This window comes from Papio anubis, chromosome 10 (genome assembly GCF_008728515.1).
Source record: "Papio anubis isolate 15944 chromosome 10, Panubis1.0, whole genome shotgun sequence".
NCBI lineage: Eukaryota > Metazoa > Chordata > Mammalia > Primates > Cercopithecidae > Papio > Papio anubis.
Genome location: NC_044985.1, coordinates 49,011,265 through 49,034,949, shown reverse-complemented (window position 1 = coordinate 49,034,949; position 23,685 = coordinate 49,011,265). Strand labels below are relative to the sequence as shown.

The 23,685-nt window shown below is 38.1% G+C and overlaps 1 protein-coding gene and 1 pseudogene across 3 annotated transcripts in view; both read right to left on the bottom strand.

The window, feature by feature from the left end:
• The window catches only part of LOC101002284 (sodium channel protein type 2 subunit alpha), a 163,380-nt gene that overhangs the window by 99,544 nt on the left and 40,151 nt on the right, over positions 1-23,685 (bottom strand). For 2 of the 3 annotated variants that reach the window (XM_021923690.2, XM_021923691.2), the window contains exons 2-3: positions 6,082-6,399; positions 5,034-5,152 (exon numbers count right to left, since the gene is read on the bottom strand). In XM_021923690.2, coding sequence (XP_021779382.2) covers positions 5,034-5,152; positions 6,082-6,348 — 386 coding nt within the window. In that variant the 5' untranslated portion in view covers positions 6,349-6,399. Of the gene's footprint in view, positions 1-5,033; positions 5,153-6,081; positions 6,400-8,035; positions 8,141-23,685 lie in introns of those variants that run through there. The other variant, XM_031651314.1, reaches the window with a different exon arrangement.
• LOC108581315 lies at positions 14,462-20,839 on the bottom strand (annotated as a pseudogene).

Below are 23,685 nucleotides of genomic sequence, written 5' to 3'. Positions count from 1 at the left end.
ACATATGAGTACTGAAAACAAAAGAAAGAGAAACTGTTGTGTCATCTGCTTTCATATAAACCTGTATATTTCTTTTCATGGAAAACCATGATATTTTATGTCTCGGTATGGACACCATGTAAAGAATTAGTAAGTTGGAGCATCTAAGAAGCACCTTTGAAATTCATAAAACAAGAACACTGGCAATGTCCCAAATATATTAAATCCGAGAGTTTAAAAATCATTTTTTTTTTCTGTTGGTTGCAAAATGCTAAGAGCCGAGAATCAAAAAGCCCTGTCTGAAGTTTTAGCTCTGCCACATTTTTTCATGTAGCCTTAGAAAAAACTAAATATCTCTGGGTTTCAGTGAACTCATCTACAAAATGAGACAGGACTGACCACATTGTTTGGGTCACTTGCAGGTCCAAACTCTGGTGCTATATAAAGATTTTGTTTGCAAACTCAGAGTACTGATTTGCATAAAGTTCTTTGTGCAATTCCTTATGCAATATGAGAGTTTCCTTTTTGCTAATCTTACAGCAGTTGCTGCTAGAATTTTAGCTATTAGTGTCATAGATACCCTTTATTGAGTACCTACTAAGCACTAGGATGGGATCTGGTGCTAGATAGTTGTCACAGATTTTATCATTATTAATGTCTAAACTGTGATTATAATTTTACAGATAGAGAAGCTGAGATTAGAAAGAATTGGAGTAACTTGGACCAAGGTCATATAGCTGAAAAGTAAATTTTAGAGATAGGGTTTGAATCTACGTTTTCTGATACCGAATCTTTGTTTTCCATTTTCCTACCATTTTCAAATGATAGGTAGGTCAGCATTACTAGTGTGATCTGGAGCGAGGGTCTCAGCTCTTTGGCAGCCTAGTCCCATGTCATGACTTTAAATACCAGCCATACACTGAGAGCTCCCAAAGTTGAACACCTCCAGCTCAACGCTTTTCTGAACTCCAGATTTGCATAGCCACCTAACTCCTGCGCTCCTCCAATGATGTCTAACAGGTGTCTCAAACATCACATGTTCAAAACCAAGCTCTTGATCTTACCCACCAAACTGGTTCACTCAAGTTGCCCCAAGCTCAGTCAATACAACTCCATTTTTCTTTCTTGAACAGACTAAATGCTTGGAATCATCCTTAGTCCCTCCCTTCCCCCTAGACCCCACAACCAATTGCTCAGAAAATCCTGTCAGCTCTTCTGCAAAATACCTCAAAATTTGATGACATTTTACCACCGTCATTGTTTCCACCATAGTCCAAGCCACGATGCTCTCTTGCCTTCACAATGACAGTCGGTCCCAGTCTCCTTGCTTCACTCTTTCCCCTTATGCAGTCTATTCTCCATGAAGCAGCCAGAGGATCTTTTAAATATGTGAGTCAGGTCATGATACCCTGCTACTGAAAACTCTCCTGGAGTCTCATTCAGAGTAAATGTGGTGTCTTCACAACGACCCACTGCATCTCACCTACAACTTTAGCCCCTGACCTTCACTCCCACTGATGTCATCTCCTCGCTTCCTGCCTTTCCCACTCTGCTCTAGCCACTCAGGTCTGCTTGCTTATTCTTAAACATACTAGTTGCACCCCCGCCTTCAGACTTTACCTTCATACTTGCTGGTCTCCTTGAACTGACTTTAACCCTAGATTCCCATGTCTCACTCTCCTTTGCTTCCTTCGGATCTCTGCTCAACTGGTACCTTTTCAGAAAGGATTTTGCTGGCCATACAATCCAAAACTACACTTGTCACTCCTCCCTTTTACACTAATTTATTTTTCTTAGTAACACTTATCACTAGCTTACATTTGATGTATTTGTTTATTGTCTTTTTCCAAACACGCACACACACTCACATAAGAGTAGGAACTTCATTTCGTTCAGTGTTGCATCCCAATGCTTACAAGAATATCTACCACATGGTAGATACTCAGTAAGTACTTGCAAATGAACAAATGAGTAACAAATGCAAGATAAATTAGAGGAGTGTGCATATATTAACTTAAAATAATAAAAGCTGACAGGAAACACATTTAAAACCTTGGCAGGGAACTTTAGGAGCATAGATCATTTTTAACTTGTTTGTTATCTAGAAAATAAATCATGCTTTATTTAAATATCAAATAAGACACTAGGCACATGAGAAGAATTTTCAGTTTTCGAAATGCACCCTTGTTAAAATATCATAAGCATAATTTCTGATTCAGCCAAAATAAATTTTTCACAAAGCTAATTTGATACACAATAGCTCCTAATAGATAACAGTTATTTGAGAAACAAGTCAAGCTTTTTGTTGCAAATGGAGGTATTAGTCCAAGTTTAAAAACAAACTTCTTTAACATGAATGACTTTTTGTCGGTTTATAAACTAGTAGTAATAAATACACAATGACCTCACAACTGTGGCCAAACAACCATGACCATCTCTCCAAGCATTTTTAACTTACAGTAAAGGACACTGTACTTGAAGTCAGAAAATCAGGATTTGAGTCTAGGGTTTGCAACATGAGGAATAAAGGACAAAATTATTGTGAAAATGAGTTACTAACTACAGCATCTATATACCTCTAAGTTTACTAGGCTATTTGATCAATTGCATCACCAAAACATGGAAGGATTCATGTATCTTAGACTATCAGCCTCATTGCCTTTTGTTATATCTCTGCTGCAAGGTGAGACATCGAAATATAACGCTTTAAGTCAGGAAATTAGAGACTTTTTAAAATCTAATTTTCTACACTGGAAGAAATTTGTGACTCTAAGCCATCTGTAAACTTCTCAAAGTCAACAACTCAGCTTGGCATACCTTAATAGATTTGCCTGGCTGGCTTCACATTTCAACCTGCATCACCTCAGGCCTCCCAATGACTTCAGCCTTTGGAGGGTGAGTTCCCGGGAAGCAAATACAAGCCCACAGATTCAAGTTGTATCTGGATATCTAGAGAGGTCCTGGCGAAAACTGTGTCCCTAGTACTCAGATTCTCTGATCAGAATTTCTTAAACTGCCCTTACCCTCTACCACTAGGAGTTTCTTTTCCAGGGGGTTTTAACGGGGATTCATAATCTCCTAGGATTTTTTTTTTCAAGTGGGGACAGTAGTTTTCATGAGATTTTCCATGGTCTATTACAAAAGTTTTAAGACAAAAATCTGCTTTTGTAAAAAGCAAATATATTGGGTTTTCTTAATTCCATCTCATCATTCAGATGCATGACAAGAAAGATTTTTTCTGATCCATTTAAACTTATTTTTTCACTTGTTTTATATCTGATTCTCTAATCTCTCACTTTCTAGTCACTTATTTATTTAATGCATATTTTCCCAATATCTACTAGGAACAGAAGCCTGAATTTTTCACGTAATTTAAATATAAATTACTTTTGAATAAGGAACATACAATTATTTTAAAATATAATGAATAGTTTATGCAGAGATTTATTCACTGTACAGATTATAAATGCTTGAAACATAATAATAGATCATAATTTATAATCATGAGACCCAAATATAAATACCAACTTTATTATTCATTTCTAATGCTAACTCAAAGACATCTTTTTATCCACATCCAACTGGGTTCTCTTATTTGGAAAACAGAGAGAGGTAAGAAAACATTATTGCTTAAGGTAATGCCAAGAAACCATGAAATCTTAAAACATGAAACATAAACATCAAATAAAAGATGTTGATATCCATCTAAACTTGGAAAGAGGAACAACCTAGAGGTTAAAAGGAGACTTTACAGAATGTTATGCTTCTAAAGACGGCATTTGCCATACTGGTAGGCAAGTCTAGGGACATGCTTTACATCCCCTCCACCCAGAAATGACATAAGTACCCTGTACCAGACTTACCCCATTTCCTGAATTCCTTACTTAATTTAATTCCATACCTTATCTAATTCAAATATTTTCTAGGCATGATAAAGGTGGAGAGTGTTTATACTGAAAGCCTTAATACCAGGCCCTGGGCTAACCACATCATGGAATTCCAAGCAACAATTCTTTCTAAAGAAGAAATAACATGCTGTCCTAATCTGAGGCTTTGCTTTATTTCAGTTCCCCTGCCTTACCTCTGGTTCCTGAAGCATATCACTCCCCGTCCCATGACTTCTGTGTTCTTCCTGTAAATGCCCCTGCCCAACACAGCTTCAGTCTTCCAAGCCTTTGCTTCACTGGTATTCCCAAGACTGGCTGCCAGCAAGACAACTGTTTCTGGCCTAGAATGAAACCTCTCATTTCCAACTACTCTATTTAATTTCAAGGAATCAATCAAATTGCCATCTACCACCAAGCTGTCATCAATCTCATTTTTGGAAAGCAGGTGCATCAATAAGGAGTATAAAAAATAAAATGGGAATGTATATGGATAGATAGATATTAATCCTTTGGGGAGGGATAATTGTAGCAAGACGCGTGACTTGAATAAAACATAGAAACAGGTGATGAAAAGAAAAAGGAAGGAAAAGAATAGAAAGTAGAAGATCAATAGGAAGGCTGTTGGGAAACAAATTTGGAAAAATATTTGAAAGGGTGTTATACCTATAGATACAATTATAAACACTTACTAACTCAAAGCTTTTAAATGCTAAAATAGAAGAAAGTCATAAAATTCAGACCAAAAACATATAAAATTGTATTCAGATTATGCATATTTATTTTCCAAATGTAAAGGCAGTAAAGAAAATTAGCTTATGGAGTTTACTCCCTTACCTAACATTGTAAATTGAAGACTTACAGGAGGAGAGCCTGGTAATATGGTCAAAATTAATGAGAAAGGATTGGATATGGCAAGCAATTCATAAGGGAGAAGAAAAAAGAAGAAAGAAGTAATAGTGAGTTGGGTAGAGAAGAAACACTTAGAAGATGGGGAAAAGTAATTCACTTACCTGTGATCTCATTTTGCAACATGCTAACTGTTGAGTAAAAGGAAAGAAAAAGAAATAACACATAACATTGCCAACCACAGATATTTTGGAAAACGTGTAGCTCAATAACTTGGTCAAAGAAGAAAATCATATTCAGTGACGATTTGAAAAAGGATATGAATGTACCAAAATCTTAATAGCTAATTTTCTAATAGGGTTGAAGGGAGTTAAAATGTAAAGGGCGGGGGTGGCACTGAATCGAGAGATTGCTTTCCCTTTATTCAATACTATAAACGTCTGAAAAAGAAAACACAACACATAAAACAAAATTTAGAATATATATGAAGAATATTTTAAGAGAAAAGTAAAACCATTATTTATAAATATTGCCCTGTAAAATAGTGTATAACATAATAATTACCAGCATATGATATGAAGGTAGATGCTTTCTTTTTCTGAGCACTATAAACTTTCCTAAATTTGATAAATGACATGAGGTTTACAAAGAAAATCTGTGGTCAATGCCATAGGAATTCTTAGCATCTTTATCAAGTTTTAACGTTAGTATTTTAAAACCGCATTTATAATTCACCTAAAGCACAAAACTGAGGCTTTGATTACTTTTTCGGTTAGATAATTTTCTCATGAGAACTTCAAGGTTTTCCAGGTGTGTTCTTTGCTCAGAATCTTATTTGGCACCTACAAGTCACCTGCTATTATTTCTTCTTCTGTGGAGAGCAATAGAAAGGAGAAAGTATGGTATAAAGGAATAATTAAACCCACTGAAGATCAAAGTGACGTATGGAGAGCTAGAGACTGTAAAGAGGAATTTAGATACTACTCCTGCAAATATAAAAAATAAAATTTAAATATACTTCTAGTTTACAGTTTTTGCTTCTCAACATTATTAGGGAATCAGGGTCAATTTACACTTGGTTTAAGAATATAATTTGTATTCAAGAAGGTGAATAGGCTTTTGTCCTTCCTTAATTCCCGCGCTGGAGGATGCCTCACCAGTTCTCTGCCTGTCTCACAAATGCAGGTTCAAATGAGTGCTTCCAAAAGACTTCTAGGATCATTGGTCCATTACACGGTCAGGCCCATCCAGCATCTTAGGGACACTTTAGACAGGGGGAAGGAGGCAAGCCTTCTTCACCATCATCCCTGGGACTAGCCCAGAACCAATTAGCAAATAGGCAGTGAAGGCAACTTGACTAAGAACTCACTTTCTTATTGATATAGTAGGGGTCCAGATCCTCCAGGGGCACTGACACCATCTCTGGAGGAATGTCTCCATAAATAAATGGAAGAGATTTTCCTGCTTCCAAGTCACTGTTTGGCTTTGGGCCATTTTCATCATCCTCATCCTTGCGTTCCTGTTTGGGTCTCTTAGCTTTCTCTTCTGCAATGCGTTGTTCAATAGCAGCAAGGGATTCCCTGGTAAAGAAGCGGAAGCTGTCAGGTCCTGGCGGTACCAGCACTGACTGTGCCATCTTTTCATCCTGCTCCTTTAATCACTGTTTAGCTCCTTGCATAAGAAAGTGCTACAGAAACAGGGAGGGAAGAAAAGCAACAGCTATTAGAATAAAAGGTGATTGTGTCAGTTACATGACACTGAGCACTGAGATACAGCATAGAAACCCGGATAGCTATAATATTTTTAAAGAAAGTTGTATTTGATATTCAGGGAATCTCATATATGCATCCATTTGCTCGCATGGAGATCTATCTTTCACATTCAGTAGGTGTCTATGAGGTAATCTAATCTCCCACTCCCAAAATGTTTTAAGTGATTGTGCTACTTGTGGGAAAATATGCAATTCAGAGCTCAGAAATGGAGGATACTGGTTTGTGCCTGCTGTTTCACTTGTGTGAATATTTTGGCAGCCATCTTTTTCAGCATTCTTTCTGAAAAAATAGCAGAGATTCAAAACAAGAGATGAAACATCACACTAAATTGTAGAACCTGAGCTGAGGATCTTGCACGTATCTCTCCATGTCTTTCCACGTGCCCTTTGGCTCACTTTATAACATTTAAGAGTTTATTCCAAGTCAATTCAGTGGGTAAAAAGCTCTGGAAATCGTAAAATGCCAGGCTATGAAAACATAGGTAGATCCTGCTTGAAAGAAAGGGAGTGGGAAGGAGCAGAAGATGCCTGGTTGTGTTTGGAACTGCTCGGAAGCTGCACAGGAAGAGACCCAGCTCCTGCCAAACCGGGCAGGAAGTCATCCACATCAGAGGTCTGTAGCTTGGACCCCCTGGCTTAGCAACCTGCTGCTAGCTAGTGTAATTGCTTCTTAAATTAACACATTTGCAGTACCTTAGGAAATACTGTAGAGATAGCCTATTTCCTCAAATAATGCCCATTTCACAAAAATGTAGCATCACAGTCTTAGTGTCCACATCAGAATTTGAATTTGAGAAAAAATAGTAAGTTTATGATAGTTTATCTTTTCATGCAAACTCTTATTATATGCATCTTTGCAATAACATAAATAGGTTTTACTGGTATTCAAATCATGTTTCACTAGACTAAAGTAGAATAACTCAAAAGAGCACATCAGTCATTCCAAATGTTACCTCTGAACCAGTGGCAGGAGTTTCTACGCTATTTGAAACAATACAATCAACATCTTGACTCCTGAATGCCACTTAATCTATTTTTTCCATCTTTTCAAAAAATCAATCTATTTCACCCCCATACTATAGGAGTCAGAGTTGTCATTTAAATATATGAGATGCATTTTCTAAGAGTTAAATGTGTTATGCAGTTCACTTCTGCAGCATACACCAGATAAAACAGAGGGAAACCCAAAATAACAAAAACTACTGCACAGTTTTATTTTAAAAAATGTTGAAGTAAACCAGGACCTTTCAGCTACCAGCTAGCAGACTGCCCTCCCCAGTATTATAGTGCCTCCAAAACATACCTCATTTTTCTCACCCATCCCTACAGACCCTCATGCCTAGCGACAGACATAGGCATGAAGATGGTCCTTGCACACTGGGGGAGGAAACTGCCATGCCTGGATTCTCTAATAGAAGAGACATGCTAAAACATGCAGCCAGCAGCTTCAAAATGAAAGTGGTCCCTCTGCAGATTTCCCCAAGGATTCTACTACTGTAAAGGTAGAGAAGCATCACAGAGAATAAGCATAATAAGAATATTAAAACATTACCCCTGTAGAATCTTTTACACCCAGAGTTTGAGATTGATAAGCTGGTACCAAGAAGACTGCAGCTAAAATTCCATCATGCTTTAAAAAAAAAAAAAAAAATTCTTTTTTTTTTTTTTTTAATTCTCCTTCAAAGACCACACCTAACTTCCTGTAAAAGGATTCTGGTAACTGAAGTAAGAAGAGGCATTTCCTGTACAGGGACTACAAAATGGCATTATTGTAACTACCACTAGAGGGCGGGGAACTGTGAAGAGAAACACCTTCGCAGCGTACACACAGACATATGTCTGAAACAGCCCAAAGCTTTCAGTTGTGGAACTGATCTTCCACAGGCTTTTCTTGGAACGAAACATTAAAACTTTGCTGATTTTAAGTTAATTTTGTTAACCAATAATGCTTCTCCTCATGCTTTTTATTTGCTATGTCAAAAAGTCATTCAATCAATATAAAGAATTCAACTTAAAAGTAAAGAGAAAGTACAGTAGTGAACTGCTTAATGGCATTTTTGGTCAATGACAGATCACATATACGACATGGTCGCAAAAAATTAGAATACCATATTTTTTACTGTACCTTGTCTATATTTAGATGTGTTTAGATACACAAATACCATTGTGTTACAATTGCCTGCAGTATTCAGTACTGTAACATCCAGTATAGTTTTGTAGCCTAGGAACAATAAGCTATACCACCTAGCCTAGTTGTGTAATAGGCTCTACCATCTAGGTTTTATGTACACTCTATGAGGTACATAAAATGACAAAAATCACCTAACAACACATTTCTCAGAATATATCTTGGTCCTTAAGCAAAGCATGACTGTAAATAGGGAAGGGTTAAAAATAAAAACTCATATTAAACAGCAATTAACCCTTACTATATGTAAGTTAAAAATAAAAATTCATATTAAACAGTAATTACCGTATGTAGGCTTGTAGCCTAGGAACTACAAACATACAGTAGGATTTGATATTAGCCTCAGCCCCAAATAATCTGAAATCCAATATAGTCGTTGCTAATTCAATAAAGAGATGGCCTGTGCCACACAAGTTAACTCTCTCTAGAAAAAATATTAACCCAATGAGACACCAATCTTATTTATCTCGAATTTAAGTCACTAAAAAGCAACCAGAAAAAAAGAATTGATAAACCAGTGAGATTCTAAATGCTAGGCTTTCAATTAATATCATAGTGAAAATTTGAGGACTTACTGAGTGCCAGTCACTTGGCTAAGATGTTTACTGTATTATTTCATCCTCCACACAACCCTATTGGGTAAATGCTTTCATTATCCTTATTTGCAAACTGAAGTAACGACATACACTGAAATTAGGAAAAGTCTCCTAAGATCATACAGGCAAGATTCAAACTCAAAATCTGATAGCAAAAATCTGTGATCATTACTCAATCATAAAAAGAAAACAGGCACTGACACCAATTATAATTAGAACAGTTCTAATTGTTAAATCAATATATTTCATACTTTCTGGCTTCATCATTTTCACTGGAAAATGTATTTGTTGGGCAGAAACAGAAAACAAAATAACACACCTTCTCACTTATAAGTGGGAGCTAAACACTGGGTACACATAGACATAAACATGGGAACAAGAGACACTGTGGACTATAAGAGGGTATAGGGTGGGGGAGGCAAGTGTTGAAAAACTACCTATTGCTTGCTACCTGGGTGGCAGGTTCAATCGTGCCCTCAAACTTCAGCATCATGCAATATACCATCATAAACCTGCACAGGTACTCCCTTAATCTAAAATAAAAGATTTGGAGAAAAAAAAGAAAATGTGTTTGTTGGAAATGAGCAAGGGGAAAATGTAGCCAAAAATAATATTTTAGTTACTTTAGGAGGTAACTTTTGATGGTAAGAGAAAAAGATGTCTCAAACTAGTTGAAGTAAAAAAGAAATAAAGACAGGAGTTTATTGGTTCATGGTTTGTCCAGGGCTAGTCTTAGGCATATGATGATTCAGGAGCTCAGTTGGTGTTACCAGCTCATAGTTATGCTGTATCCTTTTGTTCTGACTTTCATAGTGATAGGTTTCCTAAAGATTCTTCGTTAATTTTAGTAAGATTCTGTAGCAGCTCTAGTCTCCCAACCTTCCAGACCTCAATTCAGTGGGAAGAAAGACTCAGAAAAGCTCTCATTGCACCTCACTGGCACCTGGTGCATCACATGCCCATCCTGAAGTAATTACTGTGTCCAGGGTAATGCCATCTTTGGTTGGCCTCATGCCTGTACTCCACATGCACTACCCTTGGAAGGCTGAAGCAGGCAGATGGCTTGAGGCCAGGAGATCAAGACCAGCCCAGTCAACACAACGAAACCCCATCTCTACTAAAAATACAAAAAATTAGCCAGGCGTGGTGATGGGCACCTGTAATCCTAGCTACTGGGGAGGCTGAAGCAGAAGAATCGCTTGAACCCAGGAGGTGGAGTTTGCAGTGAGCCAAGATCATGCCACTGCACTCCAGCCTGGGCGACAGAGTGAGACTCAGTATCAAAAAAAAAAAAAAAAAAAAAAAAAAAAAAAAAACCATACACAAACAAACCAAAAAACCCAGGAAATTACAAAAGAGCAGAGTTGAGTTACTATTACTGGAATAAGGGGAAAATTAATGCTGGACAGAAAGAACAAACAAGTGCATGCTCTAGTCACATACTCATCATATTTGCTGTGCCTCCACATTTGGAAAGTAACATTATCAATATTGGGATATACACATATGATATATATTCCATGTGTACCAACTTCCATGTATACTGGTCAGGCAAGATACTTAGAAGATTCCTTCCCTGATTCCCTATTTAATAAATGGTGCTGGGAAAACTGGCTAGCCATAAGTAGAAAGCTGAAACTGGATCCCTTCCTTACACCTTATACAAAAATTAATTCAAGATGGATTAGAGACTTACATGTTAGACATAAAACCATAAAAACCCTAGAAGAAAACCTAGGCAATACCATTCAGGACATAGGCATGGGCAAGGACTTCATGTCTAAAACCCCAAAAGTAATGGCAACAAAAGCCAAAATTGACAAATGGGATCTAATTAAACTAAAGAGCTTCTGCACAGCAAAAGAAGCTACCATCAGAGTGAACAGGCAACCTACAGAATGGGAGAAAAGTTTTGCAATCTACTCATCTGACAAAGGGCTAATATCCAGAACCTACAAAGAACTCAAACAAATTTACAAAAAAAAAACCAAACAACCCCATCAAAAAGTGGGCAAAGGATATGAACAGACACTTCTCAAAAGACATTTATGCAGCCAACAGACACATGAAAAAAATGCTCATCATCACTCACCATCAGAGAAGTGCAAATCAAAACCACAATGAGATACCATCTCACACCAGTTAGAATGGCAATCATTAAAAAGTCAGGAAACAACAGGTACTGGAGAGGATGTGGAGAAATAGGAACACTTTTACACTGTTGGTGGGAATGTAAACTAGTTCAACCATTGTGGAAAACAGTGTGGCAATTCCTCAAGGATCTTGAACTAGAAATACCATTTGACCCAGCCATCCCATTACTGGGTATATACCCAAAGGATTATAAATCATGCTGCTATAAAGACACATGCACATGTATGTTTATTGCGGCACTATTCACAATAGCAAAGACTTGGAATCAACCCAAATGTTCATCAATGACAGACTGGATTAAGAAAATGTGGAATACTTACACACTATGGAATACTGTGCAGCCATAAAAAAGGATGAGTTTGTGTCCTTTGTAGGGACATGGATGCAGCTGGAAACCATCATTCTCAGCAAACTATCACAAGAACAGAAAACCAAACACCGCATGTTCTCATTCATAGGTGGGAACTGAACAATGAGATCACTTGGACACAGGAAGGGGAACATCACACACTGGGGCCTATTGTGGGGTGGGGGGAGTGGGGAGGGATAGCATTTAGGAGAGATACCTAATGTAAATGATGAGTTAACGGGTGCAGCACACCAACATGGCACATGTATACATATGTAACAAACCTGCATGTTGTGCACATGTACCCTACAACATAAAGTATAATAAAAATAATAATAATAATAAAAGATTTTAAAGTTAGATTAAAAACAAGCAAAAAAAGAGAAGATTCCTTCCCCGTAGTAAGTTGCCCTACTGCAATCAAGCACACAATATTTCATAGATTTCTATGGTGAGCATCAGCTTCAATTATCAAATCTATATTCAGGTTTCACTTTACAGATGTGCTCAGCAATATACCAACTTGTTATACAAATGATTCTAATTCAAAATAAATTAAGAATAAAAAATTTATGAGATGATTTACCAAACATATTTTTGGGAGGAGATTAGTCATAATAATAACACATAGTATTTACTTTTTAAATAAAAATATACACATAGTACCTACTTTTGTCAAGCACTATTTTAAGAGGTATGAAACCGTTTATTCCTTATAGCAACTTAATGAAATAGATACTGTAATCATCTCCCTTTAAAACACGAGGAAGGAGTAAAAAATGGAACAGAGGATACTAGAGGCTGGGGAGGATAGGGAGAGATTTGTTAAAGGATACAAAATTGCAGCTAGACATGAGAAATAAGTTATAGTTTCTATACCACTGTAGCATGACTATACTTAACAATATTATAGAATTTCAAATAGGTAGGAGGAGGATATTGAATGTTCCCAATACAAAGAAATGCTAAATGTTTGAGATGATGGATATGCTAATAACCCTGATCTGATCAGTATATGTTATATGTATTGAAATATCACTATGTACCCCATGAATATGTACAACTATGGTCAATTTAAAAAATAAAGAAACATGAAGAAACAGAGGCATCAAGAAATTCAGTAATTTAAAATACAAATAAGTTCTCACAACTAGAAAGAGTAGGGTCAGATGTGGAACTCATCCTTGCAGGCCGCGGATTCCATGTTTCTGACAATTATTCAATGCTTAAGACATTTTCTGGAATTATGCACTATCAGAAACATACCAAGATATGTGCAGTTTCCTTAACATTATATTAGTTATAGGGTCACCTGTTTCTCTCCCATTGATTCTAGCCAGTGAGTGTATCTTGGAATATTTAAAAGGGTGAACACAAAATGTTTTACCAAAACATGTAAGACATCAAAAGAACAACAACTGAATATTTTTTCACATCAAAGATACTTTTGTGTAATGTAGATTTAAGAATTATAGTCTATTTCTCATTTCCCAAGATAAGGTTTTCAAAAATCATACATTAGTTTTTCTTCCATTTGTTCTGACCTTTGTTATCACATCAAACTGGTATTTTATGAGAGTTCTATATGGCATATATTACGTGAAGGTTTTAAATTTCATTCCATTGCCCTATATTTCAGACAGAAGATTTTGTGTTACAACTTTTAAGGCCAGACACTATATTTGGAAGATCCATGAATAATGAGAAAGGCAAACAATATTATTTGAAGTAGTCAGAAAATAAAAAATGTTAAAAATTGGGATTCTAAATTCTGATATTCCTATAATGTTTTCCTTTCAATACTCTTCTTCTTTAGTTTTCTCATTTATACAATAGGAATATATTTTTTCTAAATTAAAATTTCTTAAAATCATGTTATTATACATGATGACATCAGCAAAAAAAATGAAAGATAAGACAATTTAAAAAATAAGGGTAATAGCAAATATCCACATTCATAATAAATGCTCTAGAAATAAATTTATACTAAGAAAATGGCTTATTACATTTCATAGATAAGGACATAATTTTATATTAGTTTATATTATAATTAATGGTTGTGGATAAGTACTCAAAAACTTAGAAAATTTTTTGCTCAAGAATTAAGAAAGCTGAGAAACACTAAGGAATGTCTCTTTTTCTGGAAGTGGTCTTTTAAGTTCTGTTCTACAATTATAGTTTTTTGGGTTCTTTGGTACATTACAGTAATGTAAACATGAACTAAGAAAAGATCTGCTAAAAATTATTTGAAGATACATTTTTCAGATTTTCTAGCTTATTTCATAGGTTCAGGTCTATTTTCTTATCAGCTTTTCGATTGTTACTTGCTGTGATATATATATGTATGTATGCACACACACACACACATATATACACACACATATGTACACACACACACACACACACGTATATGTATCCTTCTCTTTTTAACCTGAATCCACTAGCGCATTGCTGTAACTAACAATTTCCATAATGGGGAGAAAGTTCTGAACAACCAGACTTACATGTTTTTCTGCTGCAGAGAAGAAACAGAGAACAGTAGAATATGAAAAACTCAAGTTCAGTGTTTACTGGTCAGAAAAGCTGTTTTTGTTTTTGTTTTAAATGCTAGGTTTAGTTCCAATATGAAACTAACTTATTTTTTATACTTTTATATTAGGTGCATTGAGCAATATTCTTTTTTCTCTTTCTTGAAATAAAAAAAAATTATTTAGAAACTACTTAAAATAGGAAAAAAAAAAAAAAAAAAAAAGGCCTGTCAAGAACCACCAGGTGGAAAATGAGTTGCTAATAAAACAGAATTTTAGGTAACAAAAGTCTAAAAACCACAAAAAAAGAAATAGCACCACTGTCATTGGAACAATGGCTATTTACTTGCATTTTTTGGCACTGTCAATCACTAAATCTGGGTTTTTCTCTCAATTCCACACAGAGCATCCATTAAACAATTTTGTTATCAACTGTTTACTTTTTACACACATTTTAGGACAAGCTATCGCCAGACACAAAGGGGCTGAACAATCTCAGTGAGTGACACGTATTTTGCAAACTTTTGCCAAACAAAAAGACGGAATAGGTTGTGCACAAATCTAATGAGGGAGAGTTAAGGAATAACACAGTTTAAATATTAATAATTCAGACATGGTACTATATTTTCTGTACAAGAAAATGAACATTTAGTAACACACAATACATTTTGTCTCTTAAGAGATTAGTGTACTGATAAAGTATTCAGAGAACTGGAGAGCTGTGGACAGCAGATACCAAAAACACCCCAACTTTGCGGAACCCAAGCCTTCCCTGCTTACTCCCTTTGCCAGAGGTCCACAAAGAACTTGCAGTGTGCCCACCTGCCTGCTGCACTTCCCACTCCAAGCTGCAAACTTTAAGAACCCAAAGAGGTGTCCCTAGTGGGCAAGGGGAGCAGAGAAGAGAAGCAATGTTACAGTAGTTAGGCAGACATGAGCAAGGCGGGAGAGAGCCCCTCCCTCAGGAATGTCAGGCAACCATCAGGTGGTTATTAAACTGTCTAAAATAATAATTGGTCTTAGTCAGCACCAGATAAAGACAGTCCCCCAATGGATAAAAAAAACACCTGAAGCTGGTGATCAGAGGCTTCCTGATAAGATCTCAGGAATTGGGTGAGTGGGCTCAAGCATGCACATTAAGAGGCAAAATGGCAGAATTTAACTGGTATATGACCTTCTCAGGAACAATCTACTGGTAAAGGAAAAATGCCTCAAGTGAGTATGCACACTTCAGTAAACACACTGCACATATCGCCCCTCCCAAGTGCTGGCAGGTCACACTGCACATGTGTACAGCCTGCTCCAACAGAAAATTAAGGGAAGAGAAATGCAAATGCCTTAACCAGGCCAATGTATAAAACCTCAAGTCAAGGGCCAAACAGGGCACTTGGATCTCTTAAGTTGCCTGCTTGGCCTTTTCCAAAGTATACTTTACTTCCTTTTGTTCCTGCTCTAAAACTTTTTAATGAACTCTTACTCCTGCTCTAAAACTTGCCTCGGTCTCCCCCTCTGCCTTAAACCTACTTCTTCCCCTCAGCCAAATTCTTTCCTCCAATGAGGCAAGGATCACGTTTGCTGCAGACCTCTATGGATTCACCACTGGTGACATGTTAAATGTGAAACTAAAGGATGGTGAAATGGGAAACAACCTCCATTCAATCTCAGAGATGTGAGGAAATCCCCAAAAGTGCTGTTAGATGAAAGAATTGGACACACCTCATTTCCCAAAAAAGCGTAATACATAGAAATTTCAGAGATAATTGGAAAAATTCCCAGAGAAATCCTCAATGAAAATAGAGCTCTTCAACCCAAAAATCTCAGGGCTGAAACACACCTTGTGTTCATCCAGGCAACAATGCCTCTTGCTTTTTAGCAAGGATGCAGTTTGTCAACGACCCCAAATGGCTTTACAGAGCAACCTTTAGAACTTTCCTTTTGGGCCAAAGTCTAGGCCTGTGAGGTTGCAAGTAGCCCTGTAAGGCCTGTGATGACACCAGGTTCCAAAGGTTCTGAGGTCTGGCCCTTCCTTCCAACATACAATGTCAAACACATAAGATGTCCTGATGTGTTACATTTGATATTTTGAATATGGAAGCATATTTTAATACTCTTAAGGCATTAACTTATTACAAAATTCTCTACCAAGGTTTCACATTAGGTTAAAATTCAACTCAGTCTTTACATTTCTGTACCAAGGTCTCCACCTCAGCATATTACCTAACACCTTCTCCAGCAATCAGTGTTACCTACACGCACATGGTGAGCCCCATGGTCAGCCTTTGTTTCCCAGGTGAGCCCCATGGTCAGCCTTTGTTTCCCAGGTGAACTAACTAGATGTTATCATTGCTCTGCCGCACAGTAAAAGCTCCTAACTCAAACTCACCAGAAAAGGAGTGAAACTCTGCAAAGTGCACTCTAAAAAGAGGTACTTTATGCTTATAAAAAGAAACTAGTGAGTTTTCTAAGAATAATAAAAGAGAGTGTTTAACAGTTAAGTACAAGATTTGGAGTGCAAAATTCGGATAAGGCTCTGCTGGTTCAGGTTGTTAAAACTCTTCTTGTTCCTCCTGTGGGCCCCCTTCATCGGATATCACAAAGTCTTCATCTGTGGCATAGAGAATGTCTACAGTCCACTGCAATACAGGGTCATTGTTCCCCTTGTTCTGCTGGCAAATCAATTCATTGTTCCTTAGCTTTCTGAAGTACAAATCTCTTTCTCCAAGCCTTCAATGGCAAGTTTCAGTACACTGACCTGCTAGCATCAGTTTGACCGTGCAGCACTCCTACTGCCTGCATCAGGATTCTTTTACACCACCCTGGGGCCAGCCTTAGAAGCTGCAGTTATTTGTGGAAATGGTCCTCCGTGGAGCTGGATTGCCAGAGCTGAGAAGTGACTTCGGTTTATCCAGAACTGGAGCAACAAAATGGAGGGAGCCACTTAAGTTTCTTGACCTTGTCCGGCAGCCACAGGGTTATAGTCTTTTTCATTGTAGTTTGCATGAAAAAACTTCTTAAACTACTGAATGAATTCAAAATTGTCCTGAAACTTTCCTTTTACTAATTGTCCACAGAAATCACTTTGTCAGCACCCACCCTCTTGAAAATACTGCTTGTAGTATTTCGAAGTTCTGGATGTATTCATAGAATTTCACCTTCTTTAAGGCAATGGAGCCAGGGAGCAGAATGACCAAAAAGTGAAAATAAGCAGCCCCTGAGCACAATTGTTCTATCTTTGTCAAATTCAACTTCAGGAGACTCATTGATCCAGGCCAGTATGTCATGTAGCATTAGGTTGTCATTGGTGACTGATGTCAGGTATATATTCACTGCCATCTTTGGCTCCTGGTGGAACAGTCTACTGCCCACACCCAGCCCTGGTTCCATCTTCATCTTGTTCAAATTGCTTGACCAACATTCCTTTTTAAAGTATAGATATTCCATTAAATGACTGTTATGTTCTAAGACACATTTTGCTTTTCTTTAACAGAAATGCATACCAATCTTCCTGTGATGATCTCCGGGAAATATAATTCGGTGTATAGATAATCACTTTACGTCTAACTTTCCTAGGAAAAATAAGTTAACTATATAAAAGAAATATACATATATTTTAACGGAAGCATTTTTATTTTACTGTAGGTAGACTGGCAATACATTACTACAACCTTTTAAAATTTTCAGATGTATTAAGTGCATGTTAGTAGACTTCCATGAACTCATTCAAACCTCTCTAAATGGCTCATCAGCAGGAAGGCCATCTCTAATCTGATTACGTAGTAGTTTATTTTTCATGGATGGATTATGCTGGAATCACAGAATTCTAATTCTGGATTTTAATAATCAGTAAGAAAGAAAATTTCTAGGATATGGTTCTCTTTATGAGGGTGAGGTATTTCTACTTGTTTGATATACCTGAATATTTCTAGCACAGTTTTCCTCATTTCTTCTTTTCATCAAAGACTTCTACCTAAAATTTATCCCTCAGTCCCTGTTCTCTTTTATGGGGGAGAAAAAAGCAGCCTCTAAACTCCTCAGTGGAACGGTAGATCTGAGTGTCTGGGCATCTTCCCCATGTCAGAATGAGCAGGTAGAGCCAGGATCAGAAAGTCTTTGAAATAATAATAATAATAATAATAATAATAATAAAACAATGCTCAAAAAATAGCTACATTCCAAAGTGTATGTATGCATGCCTGTGTGTGTGTGTGTGCCTGTGTGTGTGTGTGTGTGTGTGAGAGAGAGAGAGAGACAAAGAGAGAGAGAGAGAGAAACAGAGAGAGAGAGAACTAGAGAGGAGGCAAGGAGAGCATAGGAGACCGTGGGCTCATTTCTTCGTGTAATGTCAACACTAACTAAATTGTGGCACACTACTAGCTTCTTGATTTGTTATCTCATTGATCCTTGCATTATTTGTGAAGGAAGTAGTGTTGTTGTCACTTTTCAAATGTAGGAGTGATCAGGGTATATGGATGTTGAATAACTTGCCATTGCCACACTGAGCTGGAGTTTAAATTCATATGTGTCTGATTTCAAATACTAAATATAGTCCATGTTCCATTTTTCCCCCAGGGTGAGAAGTGCACCATTGAGCTGCAAGTTGAGAAGGGAAATATGATATAAGTCTGATTTCCTAAAAGTCACTGGATCCCTTTCTATACCTAAGATGTTTGTAGAATCCCACAGGTTCACTGCTATTAGACAAATTTGTGACCCAGTACAACTAACATAGTTTCCCCTTACAATCTTGCTATTGCTATTATGGGGCTAGCTTAACCTCTGCTGGAAAACAGAAGTTGTTTTCTCAATACCTTCACATGCCCCATAATGAATGTACTCTTATCCCAGTCATGGAAGAGGAGCTTACACATTTACCAGGAACTCTCTTCTGCAATACTGTATACATCTCTCCTCATATTCATTTTTTGATGAGTTAACCATTCTTGTGACTCCATCTTACACTTATATGATGCCCTCAACACAGATCCCTAGTCCTGAGTGCTAGGATCAGGATTCAGGATTCCATCACATATTCCCAACAACCCATAGCTAAGGTCTCCTGGGCTGTGGGTTCTTGGAGCCTCAAGTGACATTTCCAAAATTGAACTTATCTTCCTTAGAAATTGGTACCATTTCTTAAATATTTCCATTTCCTTCATTTTTCTTATTTTTTCCTGAATTAGAAGTATTTTTTTCTGACTTAGTTGTTTCACTCCCCTTCCTTTAATTTGTGATCTCTGTCACCAAGTCTTAATATTTCTACCTCTAGGAAATACCTCTGTGATTTGCTTCTGCCGCTGCATCTTCATTACCATCAATGTGTTTCAGGAACAGATACATAACAGGACACATCATTTATGTATTTAACAAATAATGTCAAGTTCCTCAGGTAAAAAACCTTACAGCCATCCTTGATTCCTTTCTCTCTCTCTCATACACTACGTCATAACCTCTAGTGACCTTTCTGTTCTATATTCAAATTATATCCTGAATCCAATCATTTCTCACCTCCTCTACCATTAGCACACTTGTTCAAGTTGACACCATCATTCACTTAGATTACTGCAATTGTTAGGGCCAGTAATTTATGAAGTACAGTGCAAAACTGATAACATTGAGGCCCCAGTTGCAAGTGGTGCCTTGCACCTATAATCCTAGCTACTGCAAAGGCTGAAGCTGGAAGATTCCTTAAGGCTACGAGTTGGAGATCGGCCTGGGCAACATAGCAAGACCCATCTCTAAAAAAAGAGGGAGACACTTGTTTAAGTAGCAGGAAAAAGGGGCCATTAAAAGATTATACAACATAGCTTTTTTCTTATTTATGCAAACTGTCTACTGATGGTTTTTATTTCCTATTTAATGTTGTACTCATTGGAGCAGGGAGACCCTTGTAGGGCAAACATAGAGCCATATGAGTGTCCCTGATGCAGAGCAGAAGATAATGTCTGCCCCCATCCCGCACTGCCAAATTCCCCTTCCCACCAGTTGCCGGACTGAAGCAACCTGCCCTCAACTGAGGTCAGAGAAGTCAATCTACCCTTCCCATGAGCCTGCCACCCAAACTGGTGGAAGGGCAACCCCCCAAAGCATTGCAACACTGCACCTGACACACCTGAATTAGAGGTGGATGAGAAGCTCTCTCCCACTGAGTCTCTCACTTGCCTTAGCACTTCCAGCCTCAGGTGCATTCCTAACTGCAACTTGACCTGAGCTTGTGACCAAATCCCCAACAGGCTTAAGGGCAGCAGAACACAGACATCTTCCCACCAGCAACCCAGTATTCTCCCTGTTGGAGGGTGGCAATAGCTGCAGGGAAAAGGTGAAGAAGAGGACACTGAGTGGCCTGGGCAGGGAGCAGGGGTGCAGGTGGTGTTAAACCTATCCACAGCAGAAAGTACCAGACACTGAGCACCCAGAACATACTCCATAGTCCCATGGCTTTCACTTACAAAACCTAACTTCAAACACAAATTTTGTTTTGTTTTGTTTTTTTGGGTTTTTTTTGAGACGGAGTCTCGCTCTGTCGCCCCGGCTGGAGTGCAGTGGCCAGATCTTACCTCACTGCAAGCTCCGCCACCCGGGGTTACGCCATTCTCCTGCCTCAGCCTCGCCCGGCTAGTTTTTTGTATTTTTTAGTAGAGATGGGGTTTCACCGTGTTAGCTAGGATGGTCTCGATCTCCTGACCTCGTGATCCGCCCGCCTCGGCCTCCCAAAGTGCTAGGATTACCGGCTTGAGCCACCGCGCCCGGCCAAACACAAATTATTAAAATTATCAAGATGGTGACTGCAGAGCATTAGGCCCTGTGTGTGGGGCCCTTCTTAACACGGAGCCTTGTGTGACTGCCCATGAAGCCAGCCCTGGTAATAATTTCTAAATTGGTCTCCATGCTTAATTTTTGGCCTCCTTCAGTTTATTCTCAATGTAGTAGCCGGATTCCTTTGAAATGCTAAAACAGTCGCGTCACTGTTCTGCTCAGAACTCTACAGTGACTCTCCATTTACTCAGAGGAAAAGTCAAAGTGTGAACCATGGCTTCTGTTGGCCAGGAAGGTCTGCCCACCCACCTCACTTCCTTCTCTCATGTCGTCTCCTGCCCTGTACTTTCTCACATGGCTGCTTCTTGCCAAGCACTCCAGACACACTCCCAGCTCATGGCTTTGCACTTGCTTTCATCTCTGCTTGAAATACTTTCCTCCCAGAAATTTGCATGGCTCCTTCTCTTAGCACTTACTAGTCTTCACTCAAATAGGACCTTCCCAGTGATGCTTTCCCTCACCATGCTATATAAAATTGAACACCATCCCCTACAACTGAACACACACACACACACACTTTCACACACTCTAACCACATCTCCTTCCTTATTTTCCTCTATAACTTTAACTTCCCCTAATATAAAATCTATTTTTTTAGAGATAGGATCTTGCTCTGTTGCCCAGGCTAGAGTGTAGTGGCAAAGCTCACTGCGGCCTCGACCTCCTGGGCTCCAGTGATCCTCCCACCTCAGCATCCCAAGTAGCCTGAGCTACAGGCACATGCCACCATGCCTGGCTAATTTATTTTATTTGTAGAGATGAGGGTCTTGCTATGTTGGCCAGGCTGGTCTTGAACTCCTGGCTTTAAGCAATTCTTCTGCGTTCACCTCCCAACTGACTGGGATTAAAGGCATGAGGCAACATGACTGGCCTAGTATGAAACTTATTAATAATTATTTATACTGTTTATTATTTGTCTTTGTACATTACATTGCAATGTAAACTACATGTCTTAGGTCAGGCTCCCAGAGACAGGCACTGAGATGTGGCTTAATGGGAAAGTGATTAGTTAAGGAAGTACTCCTAAGATCAATCAGGAAAGGAGTGGGTAAAACTGCAGGTCTGGATGGGGAAGGAGCCAAGCTAAGGTGTAATTCCCAGCAAAGCCCTACAGAAGGTGGCTTTATTATGATCCCACAGGACAACTTTGGAGTACAAATTATGTATTTGAGTTTGTCCCTATATGAAGCAAGGGATCTGTACTTTCATAAGACTGCAATAGTCAGTCTTTGGCTAAGGATATGGGTGGGGGCACGTAAACTCCCCGGCACTTCAGACTTTGTACTGAAGTGGAAAAAATGTCTCAAATAATCTGAAGACAGTTCTCTAAAGCAAGACACAGGTACAGATTTTTAAAAGCAGAAACATTCACCTGCCAGAAGAGGAACACAGAGATAACAATAAAAGGGACTGAGGTGATCTGGTTTGGGTGAAGCAACATGAGGTTTATTGTACCATTGAGAACAAGACTTTTTTCTTTTCTTTTTACTCTATTGCTAGTGCTTAAGACAATCCCTGGCACAGAGTAGGGATTGAGTACATACATAAAAATTGTATTGCATACCTTCTATGGTCCAGGCTCTACAATGGTCTGAGTACATAGTACAGATAAACATAGACCTTCCAAGACAAATTACCATTTCTTTTAAAGGTTCTATCTCCTGCATTCAAATTTACAGAATGTGTTAGTCTGTTTTCACGCTGCCGATAAAGACATACGTAAGACTGGGCAATTTACAAAAGAAAGAGGTTTAATGGAATTACAGTTCCACCTGTTGGTTGGGGAGGCCTCACAATCATGGCAAAAGGCAAGAAGGAGCAAGTCACATCTTTCTTGAATGGTGGCAGACAAAGAAAAGGAGCTTGTGCAGGGAAACTCCCCTTTATAAAACCATCAGATCTTATGAGACTTATTCACTATCACAAGAACAGCATGGGAAACACCTGCCCACATGATTCAATTACTTCCCACTGGGTCCCTCTCACAACACATGGGAATTCAAGATGAGATTTGGGTGGGACACGGCCAAACCATATCACAGAATTAATGTCCTCTATCTCCCTCCTCCTTACACTAATCTCTGTCAAGTTCTGTGAATTGTGCTTCTGAAATTACGTATCTATCTCTTCCCTTCTCATTCCATTGCCAACATCCAACTTCAAGATTTTATTACTATAATTAACTGGACTACCGTAAACAGATGATCTCTATTCTTCAGTTTGTTTCTCATCCATCTATTTTATATATAATTACTAATATAATTTTTTTAAAACTTGGCTGTAGTTATATAATAATCTGTCTAAAAACTTTAAGTCCAATTAAAACTTCAAATACATTATCCTTCTGTGCTGTGATCTTAGCTTTCCTTTCCATCCTTTATACCTTTTTGACGGTGTTCAACCAAAGATTATTTTCTGTTCCCAATCTCTCTACTTTCTCCCTTTTGTATCTTTGCTCAGTTTCTTCCATTTGAAATGAATTGTCTTCCTTATCTCCACCAATGAATTCAATATTAACTCGTCAAAATTAACTAAAATACCATTTGCTCTAAGAAGACTCTTTTCATCTCCTAA